Source organism: Micropterus salmoides, unplaced genomic scaffold (assembly GCF_014851395.1).
Source record: "Micropterus salmoides isolate LMB-PRFRI ecotype aquatic unplaced genomic scaffold, ASM1485139v1 Ms_hic_scaffold_20, whole genome shotgun sequence".
Taxonomy (NCBI): domain Eukaryota; kingdom Metazoa; phylum Chordata; class Actinopteri; order Centrarchiformes; family Centrarchidae; genus Micropterus; species Micropterus salmoides.
In genome coordinates, this window is record NW_024041151.1 from 16,494,214 (window position 1) to 16,520,002 (window position 25,789).

General features: G+C 39.6%; 1 protein-coding gene across 1 annotated transcript in view; it reads right to left on the reverse strand.

The window, feature by feature from the left end:
* Nucleotides 1-678: 678 nt before the first annotated feature.
* The window catches only part of LOC119914516 (WD repeat-containing protein 70), a 40,474-nt gene continuing 15,363 nt past the window's right edge, over nt 679-25,789 (reverse strand). Inside the window, exons 11-18 of the mRNA XM_038733859.1 lie at nt 15,183-15,282; nt 14,683-14,767; nt 14,440-14,578; nt 7,532-7,632; nt 6,899-6,978; nt 5,082-5,198; nt 2,322-2,484; nt 679-1,408 (exon numbers count right to left, since the gene is read on the reverse strand). Of these exons, the coding sequence (XP_038589787.1) occupies nt 1,321-1,408; nt 2,322-2,484; nt 5,082-5,198; nt 6,899-6,978; nt 7,532-7,632; nt 14,440-14,578; nt 14,683-14,767; nt 15,183-15,282 (873 nt within the window). The 3' untranslated portion in view covers nt 679-1,320. The remainder of the gene's footprint in view (nt 1,409-2,321; nt 2,485-5,081; nt 5,199-6,898; nt 6,979-7,531; nt 7,633-14,439; nt 14,579-14,682; nt 14,768-15,182; nt 15,283-25,789) is intronic.

Genomic DNA, 25,789 nt, shown 5'->3' on the forward strand with positions numbered 1-25,789 from the left:
CATCATGCCAGTGAAATTCAGAATTTATACAGCAGAATTAACCAGATGGCTTTTTCAGTTGTACTTGAAAAAACAAAAGCACTCACATTTGTTGCTGTAGGCAGAGGATGCATTCCAGAGAGATGAATAAAGAAACACAAACATGGGTTTCATTAGATCTTTATGTTGTGGTTTTCTCTGTCAATTTAATTTTTTCTGACACTGTACAGGTCAATTAAAACAAAAAAACAGAAATGGCTCCACTTTCTTAAAGGTGTTTGACGTGGTACAGTCATTTCCAGATTATTATTTGTTGTTGCAGAAAAAAAATGCAACAAACACACAATAAAATTGAAAGCAACTGGAGCCCCTAGAAATATGACACAATTTTGTACTGGAGCTTGAGCTTGTTATTCACCTTGAGGGTTCATCTCATGGTCTTCCTCAGGAAGATGAAGTTGTCAACTGAGCAAACTTCAGTTTGCTGACAAATACTGTGAGATGTGGTTGTAAACTAAAAAGGTAGTAAGTGGACCTTTATATTAAAGTTAATTTGAATAAGAATGACATTGTGCAATGTACCAATTTAACTATGCCAAAAGTAGCTTATAAAATCTTTATTTAAAGCAGTGAGGACTCGGTGTCCTGTAAATCTGCTGGTTTGAGCCAGTGCCTCACTTTGGATAAAATATATCACCATTTGACAAGAGACTACAAATTTCTTTATTTAGGTTTGGAGGTGAAATACAGTATGGAGGCAAATTAGCAGTTGGCTGAACTAAGTTTTCTATGTTGCATCCAACAAAACTGTCCAACTTTAGAAACCGTTTATTTAGGTTGCAATTTTCTTTTCTTTTTTTTTTTTACTTTTTACAAACTTGCAAACTGTTCTTTGTTGATGAAGAGAACCAGACCACAAAATCTGGACCATATTTATGAGGCATTAGCAAACTCTGGAAATGTGGGAGGAGAGGACAATAGAAATGATGAAAATAAAGGCCAGATAATCCAAACAGACATAAAAAGCCAAGATCTTCCAGAAGCTGACAAATTGCAATAATAGGAACATAAACCTGTATAAAAGGATATTATGCTTGCACAGTGAACATCCCCTAGCACACAAGCACACACAAAGACATTTTCGCTTAAAAAAACATTACTGGAGCGAGGACAGGGGCCGCACAATTTAGTAATATAATTGATGCTCGTATGCACAGTTTCTGACATCGACTCAAGTGTTCTGGGATTGATCCTGAGACCTTGTGGTTACAGTGCTGTATATCCAACCACAAGCCCACTACATCAGCTATCCTATATACAATGAACTGCTGTTGAAGAGCCTCAGATCTTGCGTTTCTTCCACTCTGGTTCCTTGTCAGCCTCCTCGTCCTCCTCTGAGTCCTCTGCAAACACAGGCTCTGGCTGGGTCCTAAAGTGATTCACAAAAGGGGGGGGTAATGATTTAACGGTTTTTATCAGGCAAATTCAGAGCAGAGCAATAAATTACAAATTGCAGATAATCAGATGACAGAGCTGTGAAGACAGGAATGCTTTAAGAGTGTTAATTTTTGGTGCCTCAGACAAATGATTTTTTTTCTGTCCAGGCCAACTGAGGCATAAGGAAGTTCAGGCTGCAGATGTTACAGTCACATGCTGCAGAGGACTGTAACTCAGACCAAATCTAGACCTGCCTTCACAGGGCAGCTCCTCAGCAGAATTAACTTGCCTTTGGTGTGGGAGACCTGGGTTCGATTCCCACTGTGAGACATCCACCATTGTGTCCCTGAGCAAGACACTTAACCCCTAGTTGCTCCAGAGGCGTGCGACCTCAGACATGCATAGCAATTGTAAGTCGCTTTGGATAAAAGCGTCAGCTAAATGAATAAATGTAAATGTTTAATGTAAGTTCTAGCCAAGCAAAGAGAGTTGTGATTGTGACTACTGCTGCTTGAGAGCGCTCTTGCAACCAGGCTAAAATGGTGTACTTAACTACTATACTATAATGTATAACACAAGTATTGCAAGTATGTGAAACAGACTGTCTGATTTGGCTCACAGATTTGTTCCACGCTCACATCGCTGTCTGAGTCTGATAGTGATCTAAAGCTGGCCATTAAGTAAGTGTCTACGTGTAAAACAGTACAACTCTTTAAACATTTATGTGTCACACCAGTAGGAAGAAACACAAGTACCATCACAATGGCATACGCAGCACTCCCAGTGCTCATCTTACACTTTTTGATAATGAGAGAGGATGTGTGAGTGAGGAAAAGACAAACTGATGGACAGAAAGTGTGTAAATTATTCATATTTTTACAAACAAAGATATGAGGTTCTCTTACTGTGTATATGCCGGAGCAACCCAGTAAGGGTTATCTGAAGCTGCTTTGGCGTGACGTAGGATGGCCTCTCGTGGGTTACTGTCATCTGTTTTATCTAAAGCGATGTTCTTTACAATGAATGAAGACAGAGTTCCACCATGAGCTGCTACTCTCCCTCCACGACCTGTCAAGACACATGATTACTGGATTAGATACAGTTTATGCACATAAAAAAACCCACACATTTTAAATGTAGGATTACAGAATTGTTCCAACATTAAAAATGTAAATGTGAGAACGTGCTGACATGGCTATACTATGACACCCTATTTTACCAGATTTACACACGTTAGCACACCACAGTTATCATTATAGATTTTTTTTTAATTTATAAACTGTAATCAGAAAGCACTTAATTAAATAAAATCCGCTATCAATATAATTAGAAAATTACTATATTTGGCACCCCAGAGTGGTATTATAACAATGGCAAAAAAAAAAAAATGTATATTTCAAACCCAAATCTGTTATTGGTGACTTCTACCAGACTGACCTGGCAGTCTAGTATTGGCTAGTCTACGCACTATTATCCATTATAACCTTCTATACTCTTTAGAGTATGAAATCACCTGGCGCACTGAGTCATCAGGGCATCTGAGTAATTTTTTAAGGAAATTCACTGACATTTATAGTATTTTATTTAGTAAAACGTAATTGCAAATATGTTTTTATCCTGTACATGATTTCAGTGCTTTCTTAAAAAAACGAACAGAACAACAGGCCGAGCACAGCGACAGCCTCGTCATCACAGAGAGTTTGCCAAGCAACCAGCGGAGACGCTGCACAGAAGCACAGGGTGGATAATTAACGAACTGTTGTTCGTTAAGAAATACTCACAGCACATAAATCATAAAGAGTTGTTTTTACATTTCTGTTTGGGTACAGATTAAACAAACAACACATCATGGTAATTAGTGAGCTTTAGAGATGTTAATGTATTTTTGAACTTTGGAGAGACCCAGGCGTGCTATTTTCCACCTGAGTCTAGTCTTTATGCTAATGCTAACTAACTGTCAGGCATAAAGCAAATAATCATAGTTCCAAAAATTTACTCCTTTAACTGTTAGGTACACAGTTTTCTTTTTGATGAATATTTCTATTTAAAATAGTGGGATGTGTACAAAGATTATGCGCCCTTTTCCACATTATTTTAATTATTACATTATGAGTTTTTTTATTACCTTTATATTATATTTTATGTTTTATGCACTTGTTAAATTCATGTTTTAGAAAGCGGTGCATGAAAGCTACACTGATCTTTGCTGCAGCTACCATACTTTTTGTGCTGTTGAATGTATCTGACTGCACTTAATGTAGCTTTTGAGGAACAAACTTCCCGTTTTCCAGAGAGGACATTATTGTCTTAAAGGATAAAATAAATACACGAATGTACACACACACACACACACACACACACACACACACACACACTTAAACACGCTGGGATTTCCTGGTGCAGTTGGTTGGTGAGGTTGTTTGGGGGATTGAGAGGCACGTCTTTCCATTGCTTGTAAGCATCGAGCCAACCACCAAACATTACCTTGCACTTATGCTAAGTCATTCTACACAGAGGATAAACAATATAAAGACACCCTGTCGTCTAAAAACCACTGGCCTGCTATCAAGTAGTCAGGCTTACATTTTCATTTGCAGACTATTTTCTGCATCGCTCGACCCCTGTCACTCTGTAGGTTTTCATACTTATAATACTAACGATTCCTAAATAATTTCATTTGGCTGAGCAGGTGATTTTACTTACTTTTACTAAGTGTTAATAAGTAATTTTTTTTTTTTTTACTTACACAACATATTTAAGTAAACAAAAAATGATATTTTAAAAATTTCATACTGTCAATAACAACTTCCTCTAAATGCAAAACATTTTACTTATCTTGGAAGGTTGCTGTGGCTTTCTTCTCCCCCTTCCTTTTTTTTTGGTGTTTTGTAAATTGGGCTAAATTTCTTTTACATGATTTTTTAAAATTTGTCTACTTTTGGTATGTTCCATGCTTAAACGCTTATAACATTTTGCTTTTTTCAATCTGAGAAAATATTGCACTGTGGAACCATTAGATGTGTTGTAAGTACATATTACGGAAGGAAAAAGTGAGTGAAAGTGGAAAAAAAACAACACACAGCAGCAACAAGCCAGCTGGAATACAATGTAGCAGGAAATGTTGTCTGGCACCGCGTCTTATTGGAACGAAGCTCAAAACTGTATCCATGACCATGCATTGGTGTGGCATGTGTGAAAGTGTGTATTACAGTAAAAAAAAAAAAAGTAAACAGATCGACTTTGAGTTCCAGAGAAAGTTCAACATGCATCATTATGTCCCAGCAGTTAAAAAAATTTGATGCCAACAGCAGGCTTTGAGAGGCCACGTGGGAACAGTGTTGTTATAGCTCGACTTCAGCTGGATTATGTAACACCGAACCCATCAACAACAGTGGATTTGTACATCTGCCTCAAACAGAATCACGCATTCATCCAGTTAAGAACATGACTAATAAAACACTTAAAAACAACTGCAGAACTGCAGCCATACGTCATTACTATACTCCTATTCAAATGATGGTATTTGTTGTGCATTTTTGTTGTTGCTCATTAGTTGTTTTTGTTTTATCTCGTCTCTGTGGAGTTGTACAAACTAAAGCATGCTTTCCTTGTTACTGTTTTTGTTTATTCTGTGAAGTTAAAGGTTTTTGGTTTCTGCATTTTACCTGGTCCGGACACAGGAGGCTCGGGTTTGTGGGATTTCTTTGGGTCAAGTCTGTCCTTCTCCAGCTGTTTTCGTGTACTCCGCTGCCGGGCCTCTCTGAACATGGGTAAGGCATGAGCTGGAGACACACAGGGTAAACAAGGATAATCAAGTTGCTTAGGTAACTCAAACTGCAAGATCACAAAACACAGCCGCGCAAATAAGCAGGCAGCGCACTTGGCAATATGTCCAGTGTTTGTAACCCACATATAGCTTACTGCAAACTGCTTTGCTAAAAGATGTTTCACACAGAAAGTGCAGAAACACAGTCTCACGTACTACTACGCCTTTCAGACGATACGCTGCATTTACGCAAAAATACACGCACTTGTTGAACCCTGGCAGCATCTCTCCCCTTGTGTACTTTTTCTGCCATAGTGCACACCAACATAATATCCCCCATGTTTAGATTCAGACCATCACACCGCCACTCTTCACATTTGTGAACACTACCACAATAAAGGCCCCCAGCACTTAAATCCATGAGTGTGTGAGTGAACGTGTGCATGAGTAAGTGTGAATGAGTGCCCTCAAAGGTGTGTAAGAAGGAGAGAGAGAGAGTGCGTATGTGTGTGCGAGCATTTGTCTTTGTGTTAGTGAGTGTATGCTCTGCTCTTATCCTCGGGGGTTACAAAGAGACACTTTAGTAAAGGGCGAGATAAAGTGATTTTCCATTCAGGAGTCCTGTCGCTGTTCAGTGTTAATTCTTCTCCTCCACGCTACATTAAGCAAAAAGGTTACTGTTAACAGATTCCCTCGCTTTTCTCAATGGGCCATCACTTGCTTCCTGTCCCCTCTAATTTTCCAGTGCCAGGGCATCAAGTGCGTCACTCGCCGCTCGTGGCAGTCAAATGCCTGCCTACTTCACACCCTGTTGGCATGGCAATGAAATCACATGATGCATTTGAAAAGGCTGCAGCAGCCCAAACAATAAATGGTGTCTGAATTGAGTCTCAGCAGCCAATCAGGGACAACGTCTCAGCAGCTGTTCTGTTCCTGTAGGTTCACGACTTCAGTCTGGGGGCAAAGGAGCGTGAGGCACGCGCAAAAGAGATGACAGCCTCGTGTGTTGGTGATATGACAGGATGACAGGTAGGGGGGTAGTGTTTGTGTGTTCGGGGGGGGACCAGCAGGAGATCAGGCCAGCAGAGGTGGGAGAGGCGGCTGTCCATAGCGTGATCCTGCGTGACTGCAGAGCACATGGCCGCCGCGTGGAACAGTGCCCCGAGGCTGTCGATCCACTCATCCACACCCCACTCCATCAGCTAATGGGCCAGAAAGCCCCCAAATACTCTTATTTCTCAAAAAGCCCCCCGGTTTGAATGTTTCTGTGTGAGAGAGGGAGCGTGTAAACAGAGGTTAGCAGTTTTGTTTATGTCAGAGAAGGATGATGCTTAGAATATGCTCCACTTATCACATCACGCACTCGGAAGATGGCCGGCATTGTTTTGGTGATGTCTTTCTCTTGCTGTTAAAACAAACAGTGCCCTTATTATGTGAAGAGCAAAGAGCACAGATGGGTTAGTAGCCGAAGGTGGATTAAACTGCTCGAGGACTTTGAGAAAGGCACTTCACTTTAATTACCTCAGTAACTGTTTACTGATTAAAAGGAGATGCATGAAACTGCATGTCATGCACGACAAGGCTAGAGAGCAGGCAATGAAGTTCAAAGCTCACTAAGGGGTGAATTTTATTATTTTTTGAAGGTATGGATGACACAGATTGTGAGTGTGTATGAATGTGTTTTGCGTCTGCGAGTACCAACGTGGAAGAACTTACGTGTGATGATGTAATCTTGTGTTAGCGTCTCTGCTTGTTTCTCTTTCCGCTGGGACTTCACTACACACAGTTTAGCCCCTCTGGAAAACAGCCAGTTGGTTACAAATTACATAATTTCAAGGTATTGTATAGAAAACAAGACACCAAGGATAAGGCCTTGCTTTTTTAAATTCACCTGAAGAAACTCAAACCAACAATGAGTTTATTGCACCTGCAATCCTTTGCCGCCTCACACTAATATTGCTTAAGCCTCTGTGCCACAGAACTTAAATTTTGTCCAGAAAAGATGACACAGGTAAGACATATTCGTCATTGGGAACTACCAGTACATGATTGAACTATAGTATATGGTTTGAACATAGAGACATGATGCTGCATTTTTAATCTTACATAGCATTTCATGTTTACACTGTTCTTCTCAGCTTGTCAAAGCAAACTACACTTGCCATGTTGATTGCAATAAACACATATCACACTTATCCATTCCAAAAGTATGGCTCTTTCAGTTGTAATTGTTTTTGGTCAACAATAGAGTTCTATGGTATGGAGGCATAGTGTTTTCAGTTAAATTATTGTCAATAAAAAGAAGATAAAAATAACAGCCTTATATCTAAAGTTCTAAAGTGAACATACCTGTGGCTTTTAACAGGGTCATAGTAGACCTTGGCCAGTCCATTCCCAGTTCCCACCATTATCTGGTTAAGTTTTGGGTGCCACAGGCAGCGGACGATGCTCTGGAACGCACAGGTAGACAGAAACAACAAGATACAGATAAATGTTTTTTGCACAGTAACTGAAGGTGGTACGCATGCAGTAAGGAGGTCACACTTTGAAACAGCAGCCCACAGCAGGTGGTGAGCAACTTTCTCTACTGTGGTTCAGATTTGCAAGGATATTTCCTTGCAAACAGAAGGTAACAATCATATTTTATTGTCTTAAGTATTGTGAGTGCATGACCTAGGTTGGTTGTAGTACAGAGATCAGTCCCAGCGTGCTGTGCTGCTCTAGTTGACTATATTTGGTTGTTGGGATGAGGGCTGGATCCCTCAGTCTGTGTGTGACAGATGGCCCAATGCCAATAGGCGAATGTGGCCACATTTATCCAGAGGTGTGTGTGTGTGTGTGTGTGTGTGTGTGTGAGCGAGAGAGACCCTCTGTTCATTCTGTGATTTGTGAGCTACAGTAGAGAGAGCTAGACTCCCTGCAGCAGTGCCTCCTTCCTTCACAGACATTATTAGAGCATCACGACCCTCTGTGATGACTTGTGGTTAAGAGTGTCATTGTTAACACACATCTATGTATATTTTATGCAGATGAGTATGTCCCGTAGTTGTACAGAATTTTTGAGAGAGTGAGCGTTTGGCACGTCTTTATGTGGAACACAGTAGGCAATCTGGGCGGTTGGGGGGGGGGGTGGACTACGACTGGGATGTCCAGATTCAATGACGGTGAAAGCTGCTTAGCGCCCAGCTGTTCGGCTTCCCTCCAGGATACCAGGGGAAGGAGTCTAAATCGCACACAAGAGGACAGACACGCACGAAGACAAGTACTTGTGCATACATGTACATAGAGAAAATGCAAGCATGGCTAGTGTTTTAGTTCAATATTACAATATGAAAACTATAAAATACAACTTGAAGTGATCATATAAACATATATTCTATATACAATGAAATTATGTCACCATGTTAATAAATATAATTAACAACCCTCATATATGCATATCTACACTATCAGGCCAACAGCTCAGTGGTGTGTAGCTCATTGGACAGATGAGGGTTAATCTGCTCAACCAGATCATGAACTGGCTAGAAAGATCTGGAAAATGCTTTAAACAGGATGTGCTTAACATGAGCCTCACATATCCTATTCATATATTGGCACATAAATGAAAATGTGTAGAAATAAGAGAAATGACTTAATAAGCAGAAATGTAAATAAGTTTGCAAATGCAGTGTGATATTGTAGCATAAAAACCGTTTATTTAACAAATAATCTGAACTTTGAAAATCTGCAGCATTTGTCCTTAGGGAGATGCTTTTCCCATAGAAAGCTCAGTCAACACTTAGAACATGTATCAGCATGTATGTATCGCGAACAATCAAAGTCTACCTACTGTGGATGTGCTTCAGTGTAAATGTGTAATGGGTTATAAATTGCCCTGTCAGAGTTGCTAAAGCAACGCGGACAGTCCCTACATGCGAGGAGAGGCAGATCCGACAGTTAGGAATTCTGTTGCACTCCGCAGGTGCCGTCAAATCTCGAGGAATTCACCCAATACAAAGCATGGCAACACAACATAGAATGACCCTAATGAGGCCATAAAAATAAAAAACAAAATAAAAGTGCCAGCACATAGCCAGGTAACAGCAGCCCAGTCAAACTTCTTCAGACCCAAACAAATCATTCTGTCAACAGTGAAACAAGTCAAACAGAAAGAGCAAAGCAGTCTAAAACAGACCAGTTCAGTGGGGCCCACCCCAGCTGGGTCTGCTGAGAAGCCCAGAGCCAAGCACAGCTCAGTCCAGTCCAACAGTAAGGCTGCCTTCCAGACATTCAGAGCAGCGTGTTTACACTCTAGGAACTCCTGTTTACGCTTCACGTCCACCAAATTATATTACATCACGAAGAAGAAAACTTTAATCAGTCAGTTCTTCAGTAGCAGCCTTCTATGTCTGGTCAGATTAAAATACCAAAGGCTGATTAGGGATAAATAAGACAACAGCCACTCGCCTACCCAATATGCTGGTTATGCAGCACTAATGGGACACACCAGTCACAGCTGTGTTGTTCCTTTAGTTGCTGGAGAGTAGATCCAAATGTGCTCTGCTTCTGACATACTTAGCTACACAGGCCAACTGAGTGCAGTAGGGGAGAGGGGAACTCTAGACTTAGCACCTCAGCTACACACTGAGTGGGCACACATCCGAGAAGTCTGCGATTAGTACGAACCGTCTTACTGGAACAACTGGCTTTTACAATCTTGCAGGATTTACTTGGTAAGATGCACAAGAAAGAGCAGAGTTAAGTCCTCCCTTCTACCTTTCAAGCTTACTGAAGGTGAAAGACTAAACATTATAATCAAAAGGTCTCCTTGAAAAACATGGGCACAGGGAGCAGCTCATTGTTTAAGAGCCACCAAGCATGAGATGGTAAATGTGACCTCAAAATTGTTCTATAAAAATCCCATTCCATGCAAAGAAACATCATAAATATACACATTTGGAGTCTGTGGGGGACTGGGAACCAGAGAGTTGCCGGTTCGAGTCCAGCATGGACCATTGTCGAAGGGGCCCCTGAGAAAGGCCCTGAACCCCTAACTGCTCCCAGAGTGCTGCACAATGGCTGCCCAATGCTTCTAATGAGAATGGGTTTAATGCAGAGAAAGAACAAATCAGGGATCAATAAAGTATAATAAAAATATAAAATACACAATAATTGTACTAATCAATGATTAGCTGCACCCCTAAAATGCAGGAATCTGCTTTTTCTCCCAGGATCTTTTAGACTTTTCATCTTATTTATCAAGTCATTCTGACACTTGATGATGACATGAGGCAAAAAACTCCCTCGCCAGAATTGCCAAAGTGCAGGTGATCACAATACAACGTACTAGAACACACACATGCATGCAAGTTGAAATGTGAATACATACATACACAGCACACATTTACAGAAAGTGCATGAGGGCTGCAAGTTTAAGTTGGTCTCCATTTGAAATTCGCCTAAAAGCTCAGTGCTGTGATAGTCAGCAGAGTCTCACCTGGTTTCTGCCCCTTTTGATGGACCAAGATAAGCTTAAGAGTGTCTGACATATTTACCAAATGGGCCTACAACAGCCTCCGCTCCCAAGCGCACCCCAGAATCCAGGTCTGGGGTTATGTAGACTGTTTAGTTAGAAATGATTGGTGGCCCTTCCTTTCACTCGCCTGCCTGGTATGCCACTTTATAAAGACTGCACTTAAATTCTCGGGCCATCCAAGAAGCAGACAGCTGATGTAAACATAGTAAATAGCACATTCACTAGGTTCACTGAGTGCATGTCAAAAAGAAATAACTGATCTGCTGAAAAACAAAATTTCGCTGCATCAAAATTATTATTATTATATTGTTTAAAAGGGGTTAAAGCCACCAATATAGTTACACTCACAGATTGTTAGATTAATGGTCAGTGGGCTGGGAAGATGGGCTGAATCTAGAGAATGAAATTTATGAAAACTATAAAATATGAATACAGTAAAATACCATCAACGGCATCAATCCAAATATGTAGGACATCAAAATGGTCTAGGCTGGGAAATCTGCCAGCTAATCCTAAAACTTCTCTCTATATACACTTCTCTAAACCTCTCTATTTCCATTTGTCAAGTGAATGTCAAAAAAAATGAAAAATTCAATATCACAGTTAGGGCTGAACAATAAAACAATAATTATCATGATACAATTCTTTTCAATAACAATATAACAAATGTTCACTAAATATTCAATATTCACTTGAATCATACATGAATTGGGACTTAATTTTTATAAAGATTTTTATTTTGTTGAAGAAAAAGGACTGAAAAAAGATTTTTCCTTAATTTTACTCGTGTGTATTTGTTGACAAAGATTTTATCATAATGATTTTGAATGTTCTACCTCAGATTTGTGAAGTGATCCACTGTTTGACATCAAGTGTTGACCATAAAGAAGAGTTTAAACCACAATTAACCATCAGGTTTCAACTGAAAGAAATAATGATACGGATAAGGATAAGGATACTTATCGTGATAATTATCAATGTTGAAAGATATTAAACTTTTTCTCGTGATAACATTTTTGGCCATATCATCCAGCCCTAAATACAGTAATAGTCCTCAGTTTTAGAAAGATTTCTCAAGTGCACCAATAGCATGATTCTCCATGACAACATGTGTTTTCTCTGTGCGCCATCCAACACGACTTTTGATGCACAAACCATTTATGTAAACGAAAGCAATTAAATAAAGTTATACGACTGCAGGAAACTAAAATATGTGAATGGCTTTGAAAGGATATCGCCATAGACTATGATACTTTAATCATTACCATATACATTTTGAGAGGTTAGTACAATTAACACAAATAAAACCATTGCCAAGGTGATTGGCAGGGTGCACCAGTCTCTAGACTGCATTGTTTTCCGTGGCACCGGATTGTATTTTGTGGGAAATCTGCTGGATTTCTGTACAGCACAAAGGGTGAGCAGACAGGAAGAGGTTTTGCCATCCTTCCAGCGAAACTGAGCTGAAGCTTTCAGAATTTCTCACAATGGCAGACGGTGGAATGAGTTAAAGGCCAATGGAAAAATCATTTCCAAATGTTTACCCTCTTCAGTAGAGTGATGCAGAGGAGGGTTGTTAAGTTCTAAACAGACTCTTTGACCTAAAGTGTCAGGTCTTTCTTTGATGCTGCCTATAGTGATACCACAATGAAGCCCGGTGCAAATGTTACAGCTGATTCTGTTTATAAATGTTTATGTAGACTCTGCAGGAAAACCTTAAATACAACATATGATGACGACCACCGACTGGTTTAAATGTCAGAAATCCACACATATGTGGACTTAAAAATAAATTAAATTAATAATACCACCGACCGTCTTTGAGTGACACCATCAATACTGAACATTCAAAAGTCAAGTATTTTAATTGGAGTGCAGACAGCTATCTAGAGAGGAGAGGACAAGTACAGTAGCAACATCATCTACACAACAGGGTATCTAGAAAATGGGGTTATAATTTTGAGAAACATTTGCATAAAAAATAGTGTAACATGAGTGTGAAATAGACATTGCTGTCATTTCTCTTGAATGAAGGAGCGCAGGAAACCAAGGTACTGACGGCTGGTATATTGATGTTAAAAATGCTATTCTTAGCTTTTAGTCAAAGTAACCAACCCTGAACTCAGCCAATTCTATTTGAACCCAGTGTCATTCTTTATTCTTCAGACGACTGCACAGACACGTTCATGTAGCTCTCTCAGTTGCACATTTGAAAGCTCACACTCCTTTTATATAAACTGGCAGCTTAAATAACTTTAAAGTTGTATTTAGATAAGGAAACAACAATAAATAGAAAATTAATACACTTGTTTTAAGTTATATTCTCAGATAAAATGGGTCACCCATAACACAGACCGCCCTCCACTCAGTTAGTGAAACTGTGCAACAGGGAGTACTTAGAGTGGATGCTGTGCCAAGGTTTGCAAGCTAGCAGCAGCTGGCTCGCAGGACAGGGGGATGCACAAACACACAAACCCAGCTTTTGTTTCCCCGCCCCCTTCTCGAACATGTTCACTCAGCGGCCCATGTGAACATGTCATGCCTTAGCCAGTGAAACAAAGTCAGAAGCCATTAGCCTCTGTCAGACCTCACTGTTATGACTACAGATACACAGCGCTAAATCTGTTGAAAAGGACAGACAGGACGACAAGGAGCAGGAAGCAACAAAAAAATGTTTTTCTACTGAAGACAGCACCTCTGCCCTTCATTTTAGCACCTATGGCTGGTTGCCTTCACCAAATGGATTTCTGAGAAAGCAGGATTAGTATAAAGTGTATGGTATGCTAACGTGTTTGACAGTGCGATCAGTGCATGTGAGTGGAACATGCTGATAATTTAATTTCAAATATAACTCAAAGGCAGCACATGTAAAAGCATCAATAGCTGTCCTGCCAAAGGTTTGTGGGAATGATTTGCAGCCAGGAAAGGTCACATTACTCTATTTTCTCCTGGCTTGCCTCTAACCATTAAAAAAAGTTGCCTTCACTCCCTTAGCTCCTCTCATCTTCCTCTATATTTTCCTCCAAAAACTGCTACCGTCAGTCTTTCATTCAGGATGAAGATGGAGAAAATATGGATATGCTATGCAGAGATAGGACTAGCTTCAGGCACAAAATAATTTAAAGGGAAAATATCTAGTTGCTGCTAGAGAATTATTTAATATTTGATTTACAATAAAGCAAAACTAATTTTGAGTGAATTCAAATGGCATTTAAAGTGTTTTTATAGACTCGAGTTTCTAACATTATTACTTCATAATTACACATAACAGAGGCTACTGTTTGCACAATTTTGAATCCGTCTCTCTAAATTCCTGTGGTGTACACTACTACATAGTTGCTGTTAGAAATTAATAAATAAAGACTAAAACAGATAATAGACTGAAGTTCTAACCCATTAGAATAATCCTGTGTTGGGTTGAATAGACTGTTAAATAAATCTCCATATCAGGTCAATCAAATCTGTTAGGCTGTCATAATGAGGCCTTAGACTTTTGTTGTTACAACTAAATAAAAACTTTTTCAGGCTGCAGTTTTGTTTGGGCCCAGACTACTTAACGTGGAGCAGAAATGACATGCACATTGGTTTAATTACATTTCATTGTGGATTCATTTTGTTTCTTTTCCACTGTGCATCATTTTGGGTAACTGTGGTTTGCAACCAACATATCACATCAACCAGTTGAAAAACATCTTGCAATGAGCGCAGCTGCGGTTCTGGGGATTGAGGCAGTACTTACTGCGTTGGTGACTTCTATTTCATAGACCCGCTGAAAGGAAGCTCGGTCAAAGAAAACCAGCTTCCCATTTCCCTCGTCTTTCTTCACTGAGGTCCCCGTTACAAGAAGCTTGTCATCTGGGCTAAAACAGCAGTCAGTCCTAATGGTGGAGAATTACACACATACAATATCATCAGCTAATAATCCACACATAATGTACAGTGATCAAGCATATTGTAATTAAGATGAATTGAAGTTACTCACATTGCAAAGTAGTTAGTCAGTCCATTAGCTACATTCACAGGCTTCCTGAAGTTACGTAAATCCCACGTCTTCAGAGTGTCATCACCTAGAAAAATGAATGGAGACAACAGGTAAACTCTAAATTGTGTGAATTACTTCACAGAGAGTCATCATGCTGTAAGAATTTATTTAATTTACATTGTAGAAATATGTTGGGTGAAGGACTCTTACAGAGAGTTGTTTTTCTTTGCTTTACAAACCTCCCGACTAGAACACATAAGGAGGAATAGAAATGTTTCTGTGTATAGATCTCTTGTGAGTCTTCTATACTGTGTTAGCGATGGTCCCTGTTTATTTACACACTCAGGAAGAGTCAAAGTACATATCTGCTTAAAAATCATCGCTTTGAATCAGCCATCAAGCATTGGACCTAAAAAAAACGCAATTGTCTGGGCTGCTGATGAATGCAACTTGTGTAATAGCTGGCTGTGGGGTTTGGAGGATAAACATCTTTGTATTACCTCCACGTGAAGCGAGAGTCATGCCATCATAGGAAAAGGAGAGGCAGGAGGTGTCTGATCCTGGAATGTGTGCTTGCCGGCAGTGGAACTTCGTGTGAACCTAAGAAGAAAAAGTGAAAACAATGCATTTGACCACTGATTTATACAGGGTCTGGTATAGTTTATCATTCAGTAGTGATGTGTGTAACAAACTACAGTTTATAGCAGAATGAGGTCCTATGTAAACAGCAATGACAAGGTGTTAACCTGTGACTAAAAGACTGGCATGAGTGGGTCAAATAAAAGTTAAATGTCATGTCATGTGGCTAGGCCTGCGTATGAAAGTTAAAAGTCTAGCACAGAGGTTCATGATAGTAGCAAATCCCTCCTGTTTGTATCTGATAATATTTATGTGCAAGTCAACAAAGTTAATTTATTTATATACTGCTGATATGTCTCACAGACAAAGCATTACAGAGACAAAATGTGATTGATCATTAATTACAGAACAAAATGAATAAATGCTTGGTCCTGGCTCTCTGCCTTTTCCATAAACATGCTGCCCTGGTCACTACTGCTCATCAATATTAATATAGTTCTTTTAATCTTCTGAAGTACTACAGTATGAAACAGCCAATGCTCTGCTTCAGTAGCAGACATTTCAGTTGCTCACAGCAGTAACAAAAAGACCTTTTCATTCTCGGTCTTCAAAACAACACACGGTTTCAATTTCCTCTGTGAACACCGTACTATATGTTTAACTATGAAGCACAGTACAGCTTATGAAATACCAGCAAACTTGACACACTGTACCCACCACACTCTTTAGCAAGACTCCAGACCACAGAGATTTACCTTGGCAAGCTTAGGTAAATCTCCCCATCTGACAGATGGTGTTTTAAATTTTTCCTTTACTCCTACCTGAAATGCTATTAAAATATTAGGGCTGTAACTAACGATTATTTTCATTATTGATTAATCTGGTGTTTATTTTCTCAATTAATTGATTAGTTATTTGGTATATAAAATGTCAGAAAATGGTGAAAAATGTCAGTGTTTCCCAATGCCTAAGATGCTTGATGCATGATCAAATGTTTTGTTTAGAACCCAAAGATATTCAGTTTAGTCAAAGAATAAAAAATAAAAAAAACTATAAAATATTCACATTTAAGAAGCTTGAATCACAGATTTTATACATTTTTTTCTTTTCAAAAAAAATTACTCAAACCGATTAATCGTCTATCAAAATAGTTACCGATTAATTTAGTCATTGACAACTACTCGATTAATCGTTGCAGCTCTATGTAATATTCGTACTGTGTACAGTTTACCAGCCAATGACGTACATTAGACGGTCTGGGCTAACATCGCCCTTTTGATTGTTTCTTAATGTTTGCCATCATTAAACAAGTGTTGTGTCACAAGTGTCAGCCAGTAACAACAACTAATTTAAATGTCACATCAAAATATCAACAACCACCAGGAGCAATTACAAAATAGATCTGTGCGTCACCCTAATGATGTCATCAGAGTGATCTTGGCTTGGGCTTGAATACTTTAAATTTTTAGCAGAACGCATGTCTTACAAACTGGGGGTATGGAGTTTTAAAGACAAGGCATTTGCAAGGCAGGAAAGGTCTAATGAAAGAGTATCGAGTTGCATTATTATTATTATTATTATTATTATTAATCTAAAAGAAAATGAATTTGCAACTATTTTGATAATTTATTAATCATTTTTCAAAAAACAAAACTAGTTCCAGAGTCTCCAATGTGAGGATCTACTGCTTTTCATTGTTGTCTTATGTGATAATAAACTAAATATCTGTGTTTCAGACTGTTGGTCGGACAAATCAAGAAATTTAAAGACATCAGAACCATTTAGTGATGTTCTATAGACTGAACAATGAATTGATTAAACAAGAATATAAATCAGTAGATAAACCAATAATGAAAATAATCCTTAGTTGAAGCCCTTGAGACGGTCCACATCAAACACACACAAGCTTACAATGTAAAAATATCTGCACACTAAATATTACAGCCAGCCAACGTTTCCCCAATCAATGTCTTTGTCAGGCTAATCATGTGTGCAATTCTTCCCTTGTAACTATTTCTGTGGCATGTTGCTGTATATCAGAATGTGGTCTTAGTCAACTTGGCTGTGATGATCAGCATGTATCACTGAAAACCAAGTAGGCTAAGTGACATTTCAGTTGGGGGTCATTGTATAGAGGTGAGAACAGACCAATTACAAAAGCTAGAGGGTTACAGAATCTCAGCTTTGTAGTTCATGGGGTCAAAACAGATACTAAATTGAGAATGAGAAATTACCATACACCCAATTAAAAAGACATCGAAAATCTTCCTAATTAATCCCAGCCATGTTCCCGCCCTGCAAACAGAAGCATTTGTACTTCTGGTCTAAACAGCTGTTTCCAAGATGGCCAGCCATTCTATGTACTTTCTCAATGTTCACTCTGAGCAAGTGGTGTACTACAGTAGTGCAGTGTAGGGTGTGTGTGCCAAGGTCCGCAGCCCCAGGTTGGAAATAACCCAGCTCCCAGACAGACACACACACACACACACACACACACACACTTCTCTCTCTCTCTCTCACACACACACACAAAGGAACAGCAAGAAGAAAGATCTCTACAAGTACACGGCCACTCAAAATGCGGACAATGAACACAAGTGAAAAAGGAGATAACCAATAAATAAGTACAATGACGACAACATTTCTTGGGAAGTTTTTACTCCAGATTTTACAATTAGGGGTGCAACTAGTTCTTACTCTCAATGTCGATTAACCTGAAAATTCTTTTAATCATTCAATCAATCATAATTTCCAAAAGCCATGCTGAGGTCTTCAAATTGTTTGTTTTGTCCTGCCAGTCTAAAGACTTTTGATGCACAACGATCACATTCACAGCAGCACATTCTCATATTTGACTTGTTGAATCCAGTGAATGTTTGGCATTTTGGCTTGATAAATGATTTAAAGGACTAATCGATTATCAAACGATTCATTTTATGGCGGTAAACGATTCAAATAATTGTTTCAGCACTAACTACAGTGCCTTGCTGCCTGTGTCTTCCCTCTGCTTTAGTTTAACCTGGTCTCGGTACAGCCAGATTACAGAGATCGATCATTAAAAGACGGCGGTGAAGCAACAGTCTGGGCAGCAGGCTTGCTAACACTCATACAAACATAACCTTGGTTTATACGGCTACATTTTCATTAATTCTAAACGGAATGCAAATAAATCAGTGAAAAGAGAATTGCAGCAATACAGGCTTTTGAGTCAGAAAGGTGGATAAGGAATTTGTGAGCACAGAGTGTGGAAGACAGATAAGATAGAGAAATGAAGCGAAAAGCTGGCTAACAGAGCAGGGAAGAGTGGAGCATGAGGTGAATGAGTGATGTGTCCTTATGATACAAGAAGGAAACCAGGCCATACTTCACTTCCAAAGTAAATGGAGGGAAGTTATTAACTTGGACGCGACAGATAACACTGTTACCTTGAACTGTAGATAACACGGATTCCACTTTTTTAAGGCCTTGGCCATTTAGCCTTTGTAATCTCTCCAGGGATAATTTTCTGCTTCCCATCATTTTGCTCACATATTACCTTTGACTCAAATCCATTCTCCTCTTTTGTTATCTTAGATTATCTACCTATTCTTTCATTTGCTGCATTGAAATTGACTTGGTTAAGAAATAAAAGTCAAAAGGTCAATGTTTTATAGAAATTAAATTTTCTAATCTTACAGCAGGTGTGTAACAGCTTGGCCACACGCTATCTCAGGCCTGCTAACAGCAGCTGAAGCATAATGTGTAAGGCCAATCAAACACTCAGTACCCCATTGAGAATGCATAGTGACTGAGCTTTGAGAATTGACTATTTTATTTGATCAGTCTAAAACAAAAGACACTGGGGGCCCCATTCCAGTCACGCAATCATAATGACTGCACCGCTGCCATGTACACATGGACAATGGGAACGTATCCAAACATACAATTTCCATTCATATAACTGAGAGCACATCTATGCATGGCAAGCACAAATAGGTTGGATGGAGTCAGCGGACTATGAAAAGGAGAGTATGCTAATGAACTGTTTTTTCGTAATTATCTTGTCTTATGACCAGTTGCATGAAGCTCAATGGCACATCATAAAAATGTGTCAAGTTGAGAAATCCAGGCATATTTTTAAGGTTTGTTGGAAAATAATAGCGTTGTCTGAGGGGTGCAGGGTGAGAATACATGGCACCAAGCATGTAGATAGTACACCATAAATATACTGCAAGGGGAAGGTGATGAAATCTGCTTTACGTAACTCCAGCGAGAACGGCGGAGATGCGCTTGTTTTTCTAAAACATGACCTCAAAACGCATGTTTTTCACTATAGGTTCTCTCAGGTCAACTAGTAAGAAAAGTTATGAGCGCTTGTCCGGCCTGCAATGAATCATTCCACAACGTTTTTCCCCCTCCTCTTCTTCTTAAAAAGAAAGACGTCATCCAATGTCTTTCTTTCTAAGATTAACACCATCTGCTGTTAGCACATGCTGTGTTTTAACCCCTTTTATGTATTGTTATGTTATACTGTCTTCAGTGTCTGTTTTGTTTGCATTTTGCATGACCATTTATATATTTAAAAAATATTCTCTCATCCTAACAGAGAAACAGGTGGAATAACCGAAAGAAAACCCATATACCACTCTAGAGTAAATTATAAAAAGAAAAATCAGGAAACAGTAAGAATTATTGTTTTTAAGTGAGTAAAAACAGTGGCTTCAATAGGTAGCGAGTGGTTATTCTAGCTGCTTATTGCAAACATACACCCACTCCAGTTATTTCTAGATCATGTACTGCAGTTGTGAAAGCTTGTGTGTTTATTTACTATCCTGATGTTGGCTGGCATTGGTAGATGCCAAGGTGTTTGCTTCCTGTGATAATCTACACAGCCGGCTTGTGAAACTGGATTCTCATACGTTGTTTGAAACCTCTCTCATGCCTTGTGACATCCTCTGTAAGCTGTGCCCTTCTCCCTAGCTTAAACAAGCAATGGGCAAAATTGTCAGGGTTTTTTATTCAGCAAGTGAGTGTTTTTCTAAAAAGATATGCATGTATGTATACAGTTTTATATAAGACATACATACATGCATATTATGCACACACACACCGAGCCCTAATACACATCCACACACATTCGGCAGCAGGAGTTGATAAATAGCTGAAGGAACACAGCATTGGATTTCATCCTCAGCAGACTATGATAACAATCTGCCACAGGGCCAACTGTTACTAACCACGCTATCCGAGTATCATTATCTAAATACTGCGAGGCTCTGCCTTTCCCCAACCTCCATACTTTTATAACCACACACCTGATAGACTCTATGATGCCCACTGTGCAGTCAGTTGTAACATCTCACTCTGACCTCTGCTACTTTCTGAGGATCAAGTGGCCAAACCACAGTCCAGAACAGCTGCTCTGATCTTTCATGGAAGTCAGCAAGTCATGATGGTGAAGTAGAGTGTGTGTGTGTGTGTGTGTGTGTGTGTGTGTGTGTGTGTGTGTGTGTGTGTGTTTTAGAGGATCACACTGGAGTGAGTATCCACATAATCTGATAGTGTGTTCCATTAAAGTAACTTTATTCCTCTATGTCTCAGCTACAAACTGTGTAAAAAAATAAATAAAAAAAAAAAAAAAAAAAAAAAAAAAAAAAAAAAAGTAGGACGCTGCATGAGGACATGTTGTTTCCACGTCTTTGTTCAGGGTTAAAACATGAGGTGATGAATGGGCACAACACAGAGCTGTTGCGATTGAATTGATAAAGAGCACCTCAACCTGTCGAAGGTCATTTAGTGACTAACACCTGGTGTAGAAAGGGTAGATCAGGCCGTGGACAACTCACAATGGAGGACTGAAATCTGGAGGAACTGTTTACGACTGTCTTTAGATAGCTTGGTGGATGAGCCTGATTGCACGTTCATGATGGGTGCATGCACTCTGGCCGGATATCAGGTCCCAGACAGTTTTCTAAACATTTTCATTGGACTTTAAGAAGTTCTTCTGTTCTTATTTTCGACAGCCCAATCTTTTATGACCTGCAGAGTTACTAGTTTACTGTGCAGAGTCGCATTACTGTGCTGAGGGTCCTTTTGGGACCGGTAACTGTAAATTATGTGCTGGTCAGCACTTGTGGTCAATTTAGGCAGGTGACAATAAACTGTGAGTGACTAGAATAATGTGGAGTGGAGAAAGGGGAGTGGAGAAAGGGGAGTCTTGAGCCCAGATGTGCTACAGGCAAGAATCATAAAGAATTAAAGATGAAAAGACAAATTCATCTTTGGACCAATTAAAAAACCTCTCAGGGATGTCTGGTTCTTCTCAAAATTAAGGATCAATTGCATTGAGTGACAAAGCCAGCAAATTCAGAAAACAAGAGAAAGTTTGCCACGTCACCTTACACTCTCTAACTAAGTAGTTCATCAAAACCACCCTTTTTGAGGTTCCACTTTGAAATCTGGAAACATCTAAGTCCGCAAATGACATCATAATATTCCCCAGATCTCTGTGGTAGTGTTTTTGAACGAAAGCCTGCACCCTCAATGCAAAAACTTGCACAGAGTGCACATTACCTGGCAACCATTTAAATGCACTCCTGTAATTCTGGCACGGATCCCTCTGGACTGGGAATGAGCATGCAATCACTCTGTGCAGCAGTTTACTAAAAGAGACCTACTCGACTCCCATCATAGGATCAATCATCTCATGTCAGGGTTCGAGAGCACGATGCGTCATCCTCAATAGCGTCTCCTCAGGCTGAGCTCTAGATCAAGGTCATGTACATGATTGATCGTGATTGATCTGCCTGCATATTCCGGCCATGAGTAATAGTGGTGATACAACATGAGATAGGCTTCCTTTGACTGGGGGAGGGAGAAGCAATAAAAACATCGGTAGGTCGACTCCTTTTTAGGCTTATGGCTGAATTTGTGTCAGCAGCACAGGTTGCTGATTAGGGCAAAGGGCATCAACCAAATTCTTGAGCCATTCAGACAGGACAGGCTCCAGTGGTCCGGTAACAGACATGACTATTGTAAGCTGCTATGGGACGCAGGGTAAATATTTAGTTTGGAGAAAGAGGGGTAATAAATTTGGAGAGCTTTAACCCAATCCCTCGAAGCCTGCTGCTATGAGCAGCCCACGGGTGGGCAAGTGGATGAGAGGTGGGAGTCCCTACAGAACGGGTATATAGAATCAGAAAAGCTCTTACAGTAAGAAACAAATCCTCCATCTAAATACATTTTTTGTGTGTCCTGTCATTACCAAGTTGACGGTTGGAGTAATTATCATGTAGCCTACTTCCCATTTGACTAATCTGGATAAGTCCCTCTGTCCAATCAAGCTGTTCCAACTCACCAACTACAGCTTAATTGTCACTGTCACTATTCTCATATGAAATAACAGAATCATTCAACCTTGTCCACATATGGGGTTGGACAGATGAAAGGATATCAAGTGGAACAAAAGAATTAGAGTAGAAATGTGCCAAACGCACAGGGCAGAAAAACAACTTACACTGGATACTAGGGTGCCACTCCAAAATGAAGTTTCTAATTTTCATCTTCCCACCCCCCAAATGTGTTAATGTGACAAAACTAAGTTGACAAAATTTGAATGTTTTCTAATAATTTTTACTGGTAGCTCAACACTGACAAAGTTTTACAATATTCAACATTTTCCGATTTTATCAGGTAATATTAACTTTAATATCACAAGTTAGAATAATGTAAAACTCCTCAAAAAGAAGACACATAGCTGCTAACGGTTACTTCATAAGTTAATAATAAACACTTAAGTATTCAGAAGTGTCCACAGAATGACTGTATTGCAGCTTAAAAAACAGCTACATGTGTTTTCTTGTAGGTTAGCTGTCCAGCTCACAGAGTAACTGCAGATTTCTATGAATTGGACGAAACACATGCACATGTAAACCAGATAGACTTTCAGATAGACCTTAATTGTGGCATAGATAGATAGGCATAATTATGGCTTTGACTCGGGTAGAACGGTCGTCCCCTTAAAGGAAGGTTGGGAACCCGAAATTGCTCCTGGTGGCTGTGCCATCAGTGTGTGAATGAGTTAATTTTCTGTTTCTGATGAGCAGTTGGGTCTCTGCTCATAGGTGGGTGAATGTGATGTAGTGTAAAGCACTTTGAGTGGTCGAAAAGACTAGAAAGGTGCCCATTTACCATATGTGACAGTTCATTTTGAATTGGGGGCGAAACCGGAAAATGTTCAGACTGTAGATCACCGAGCCCGGTGGAAAGCTCTGAGAGCCTAAATGTGTACGTCCGCACTGCGCTCCAACAAATAGAAGCGACAGCTGCAGAAGAAGCTCTTGTTAAGTGACCTCTCTTGAAGTGTCCTTCTTTACTGTACCAGAAAATAACTGGTAGGTGGTGCTAAAAATGAGAATAATTAAGATTAACATGACACACAGCACTGTCACCTCACAGCAAGAGGTTCTGTGGATTGAGGCCCAGGCCTTTATTTGTGGAGTTTCCATGTTCTCCTGATTCCTCCCACTGTCCAAAGACATGCATAGGTTAATTGGTGACTCTTTGCCCTTAGGTGTGAACATGTGAATGACTTGTTAGTCTCTGAGTTAGCCCTGTGATGAACGGGCAACCTGTCCAGGGTTCACCAATGACAGCTGGGATTGGCTCCAGCCCCTTCGCGACCTTGCACAGAGTTAACTATACTACTGACTATGGCTGCAATAGTGCTAACCCAAAAATATTATTCTGATTACATAGTATTTAAACCAAATAATAACACAAATCAGAATATGAAAAAGAACAGTTAAATTATATAAAATATTATAACAATACTTACTCAAGGATTAATTTACTTTGGTAGAGAAATTTTGAATTAAACAACATTTTATCGCAATGAAAGTAAATAAAAAACATTGAACTACCAGTAAATGTTAATATATCTGAATGAAACTTCTCACAGTTACTATGCATCATAAAAAGGAACAGAATGAGGGGGTGGGACCTGGAAAATGTTGAAGAAAAAAAAATTGGTCATTACATTGAGTAGCACCCTTCTGGATACTGGTTGTATCCAGAGTAAGTATTTAGCAATCTGTGTGCAGTCCTCCATCAATTTTATTTCCCATCTTAAAATGTGGGTTTATAGTCTTTTAAGACTCCCAGGCGAGTATCCACAAAGTATTTCTCACACCATGGAGAAAGCAACTTATTAAACTTTGCAAAAGAGCTTGTCATAATGCAAGACAAACCCAAACTGGAATGATGCCTGCATTATGTCATCTTTGAAGATGCTGAATTATGAGTGCTGCAGGTCCCCTAAACCCACTCTTTAACAAAAACGCACCTCTCCCCCTTCTTTTCTTCTCTTCCCATCTGTTTCGTGGAGGTGAATTTTCTGTGTGAACCAGCATGTGAGCATAAGCTGCCAAACCTGCTCTGTCAATTATCCACAGGAAACAACAGCGAGTCGTTTCCTTTTGCTGCCCATACATTAAGAAGAAGAAGAGAGACACCCAGGTAGACAGGCAGGCAAGGGTTAAGGTGTAGCCATCAGTATGCAATAAAACATTTGAGAGACCCAGATGATGTAGTTGATGAAAGACGCAGTGGATGCATTCTCTAGCCCTGAATGGAAGTCATTTTTATCCACAGTGACAATTTGTCAAATAACTCAAGTGAAAACAGCCAAATAAGTGAAAGCAATGCTAGTTCAGAGCCAAGAGCAACTATTACTTCAACTATGTGAATCTTGAAGAATGGAATGAACACTTTGATCACTTTATTGCCTAATTAACTAATAGTGGAAAATGTACAGAGCAAAATTGTGATTGGGCCTCTCAGTAACTTTCATGCAACTCAACTCAATCATCACATGTGAGTTAATTCAGTTACATAATCAGCTATTTTGAGCCATGCTAGTGGCGTGGTCCTAAGAATGGCAACGTCGGTCTGACGGTCGGCCCACCACTTTGATTCAGAGTAAAATAGCTCAATAACTATCAGACCATTTTGATGATCCCTTAATGTTTCATGTAGCGCCATCGTCAGATTGAATTTAAATGTGTCAGTTACTTTGGTTTATGGCCAAATACCTGCACAGCTGAATTACATTCCCATCAACCAGTGCTGTACTGGGGCTAATTAGCGACTGTTGGCATGCTAACACACTAAACTAAGATTGTGAACATGATAAACTTTTCAGTATTTAGCTCAAAGCACTACTGTGTCCAAGTAAAGCCTCACAGAGCCTCTAACTTGGCTGTAGACTTATGTTTTTCCAGAGTTTGGATTGAATGAGAGCTCACTTCCATGTACCTGGTTAATGTGATACCAGGGTCAAAACAGGTCATACAGGTTATTTAATAATATTCTCAACTACCCGCGCAGTTTGAACAAATGCATCTTAAAGCCAGTCGTTTTGAATTCTGGTCAGTGCTGGTGACTTGTTGAACTCTGACCTCTCTGGCCTGTGACCAGTTGACCCGAGTCTTATGACTCCACAACCGAGGCCATAACAAAACAGACATCCTATGTTTACAACCTACTGCAC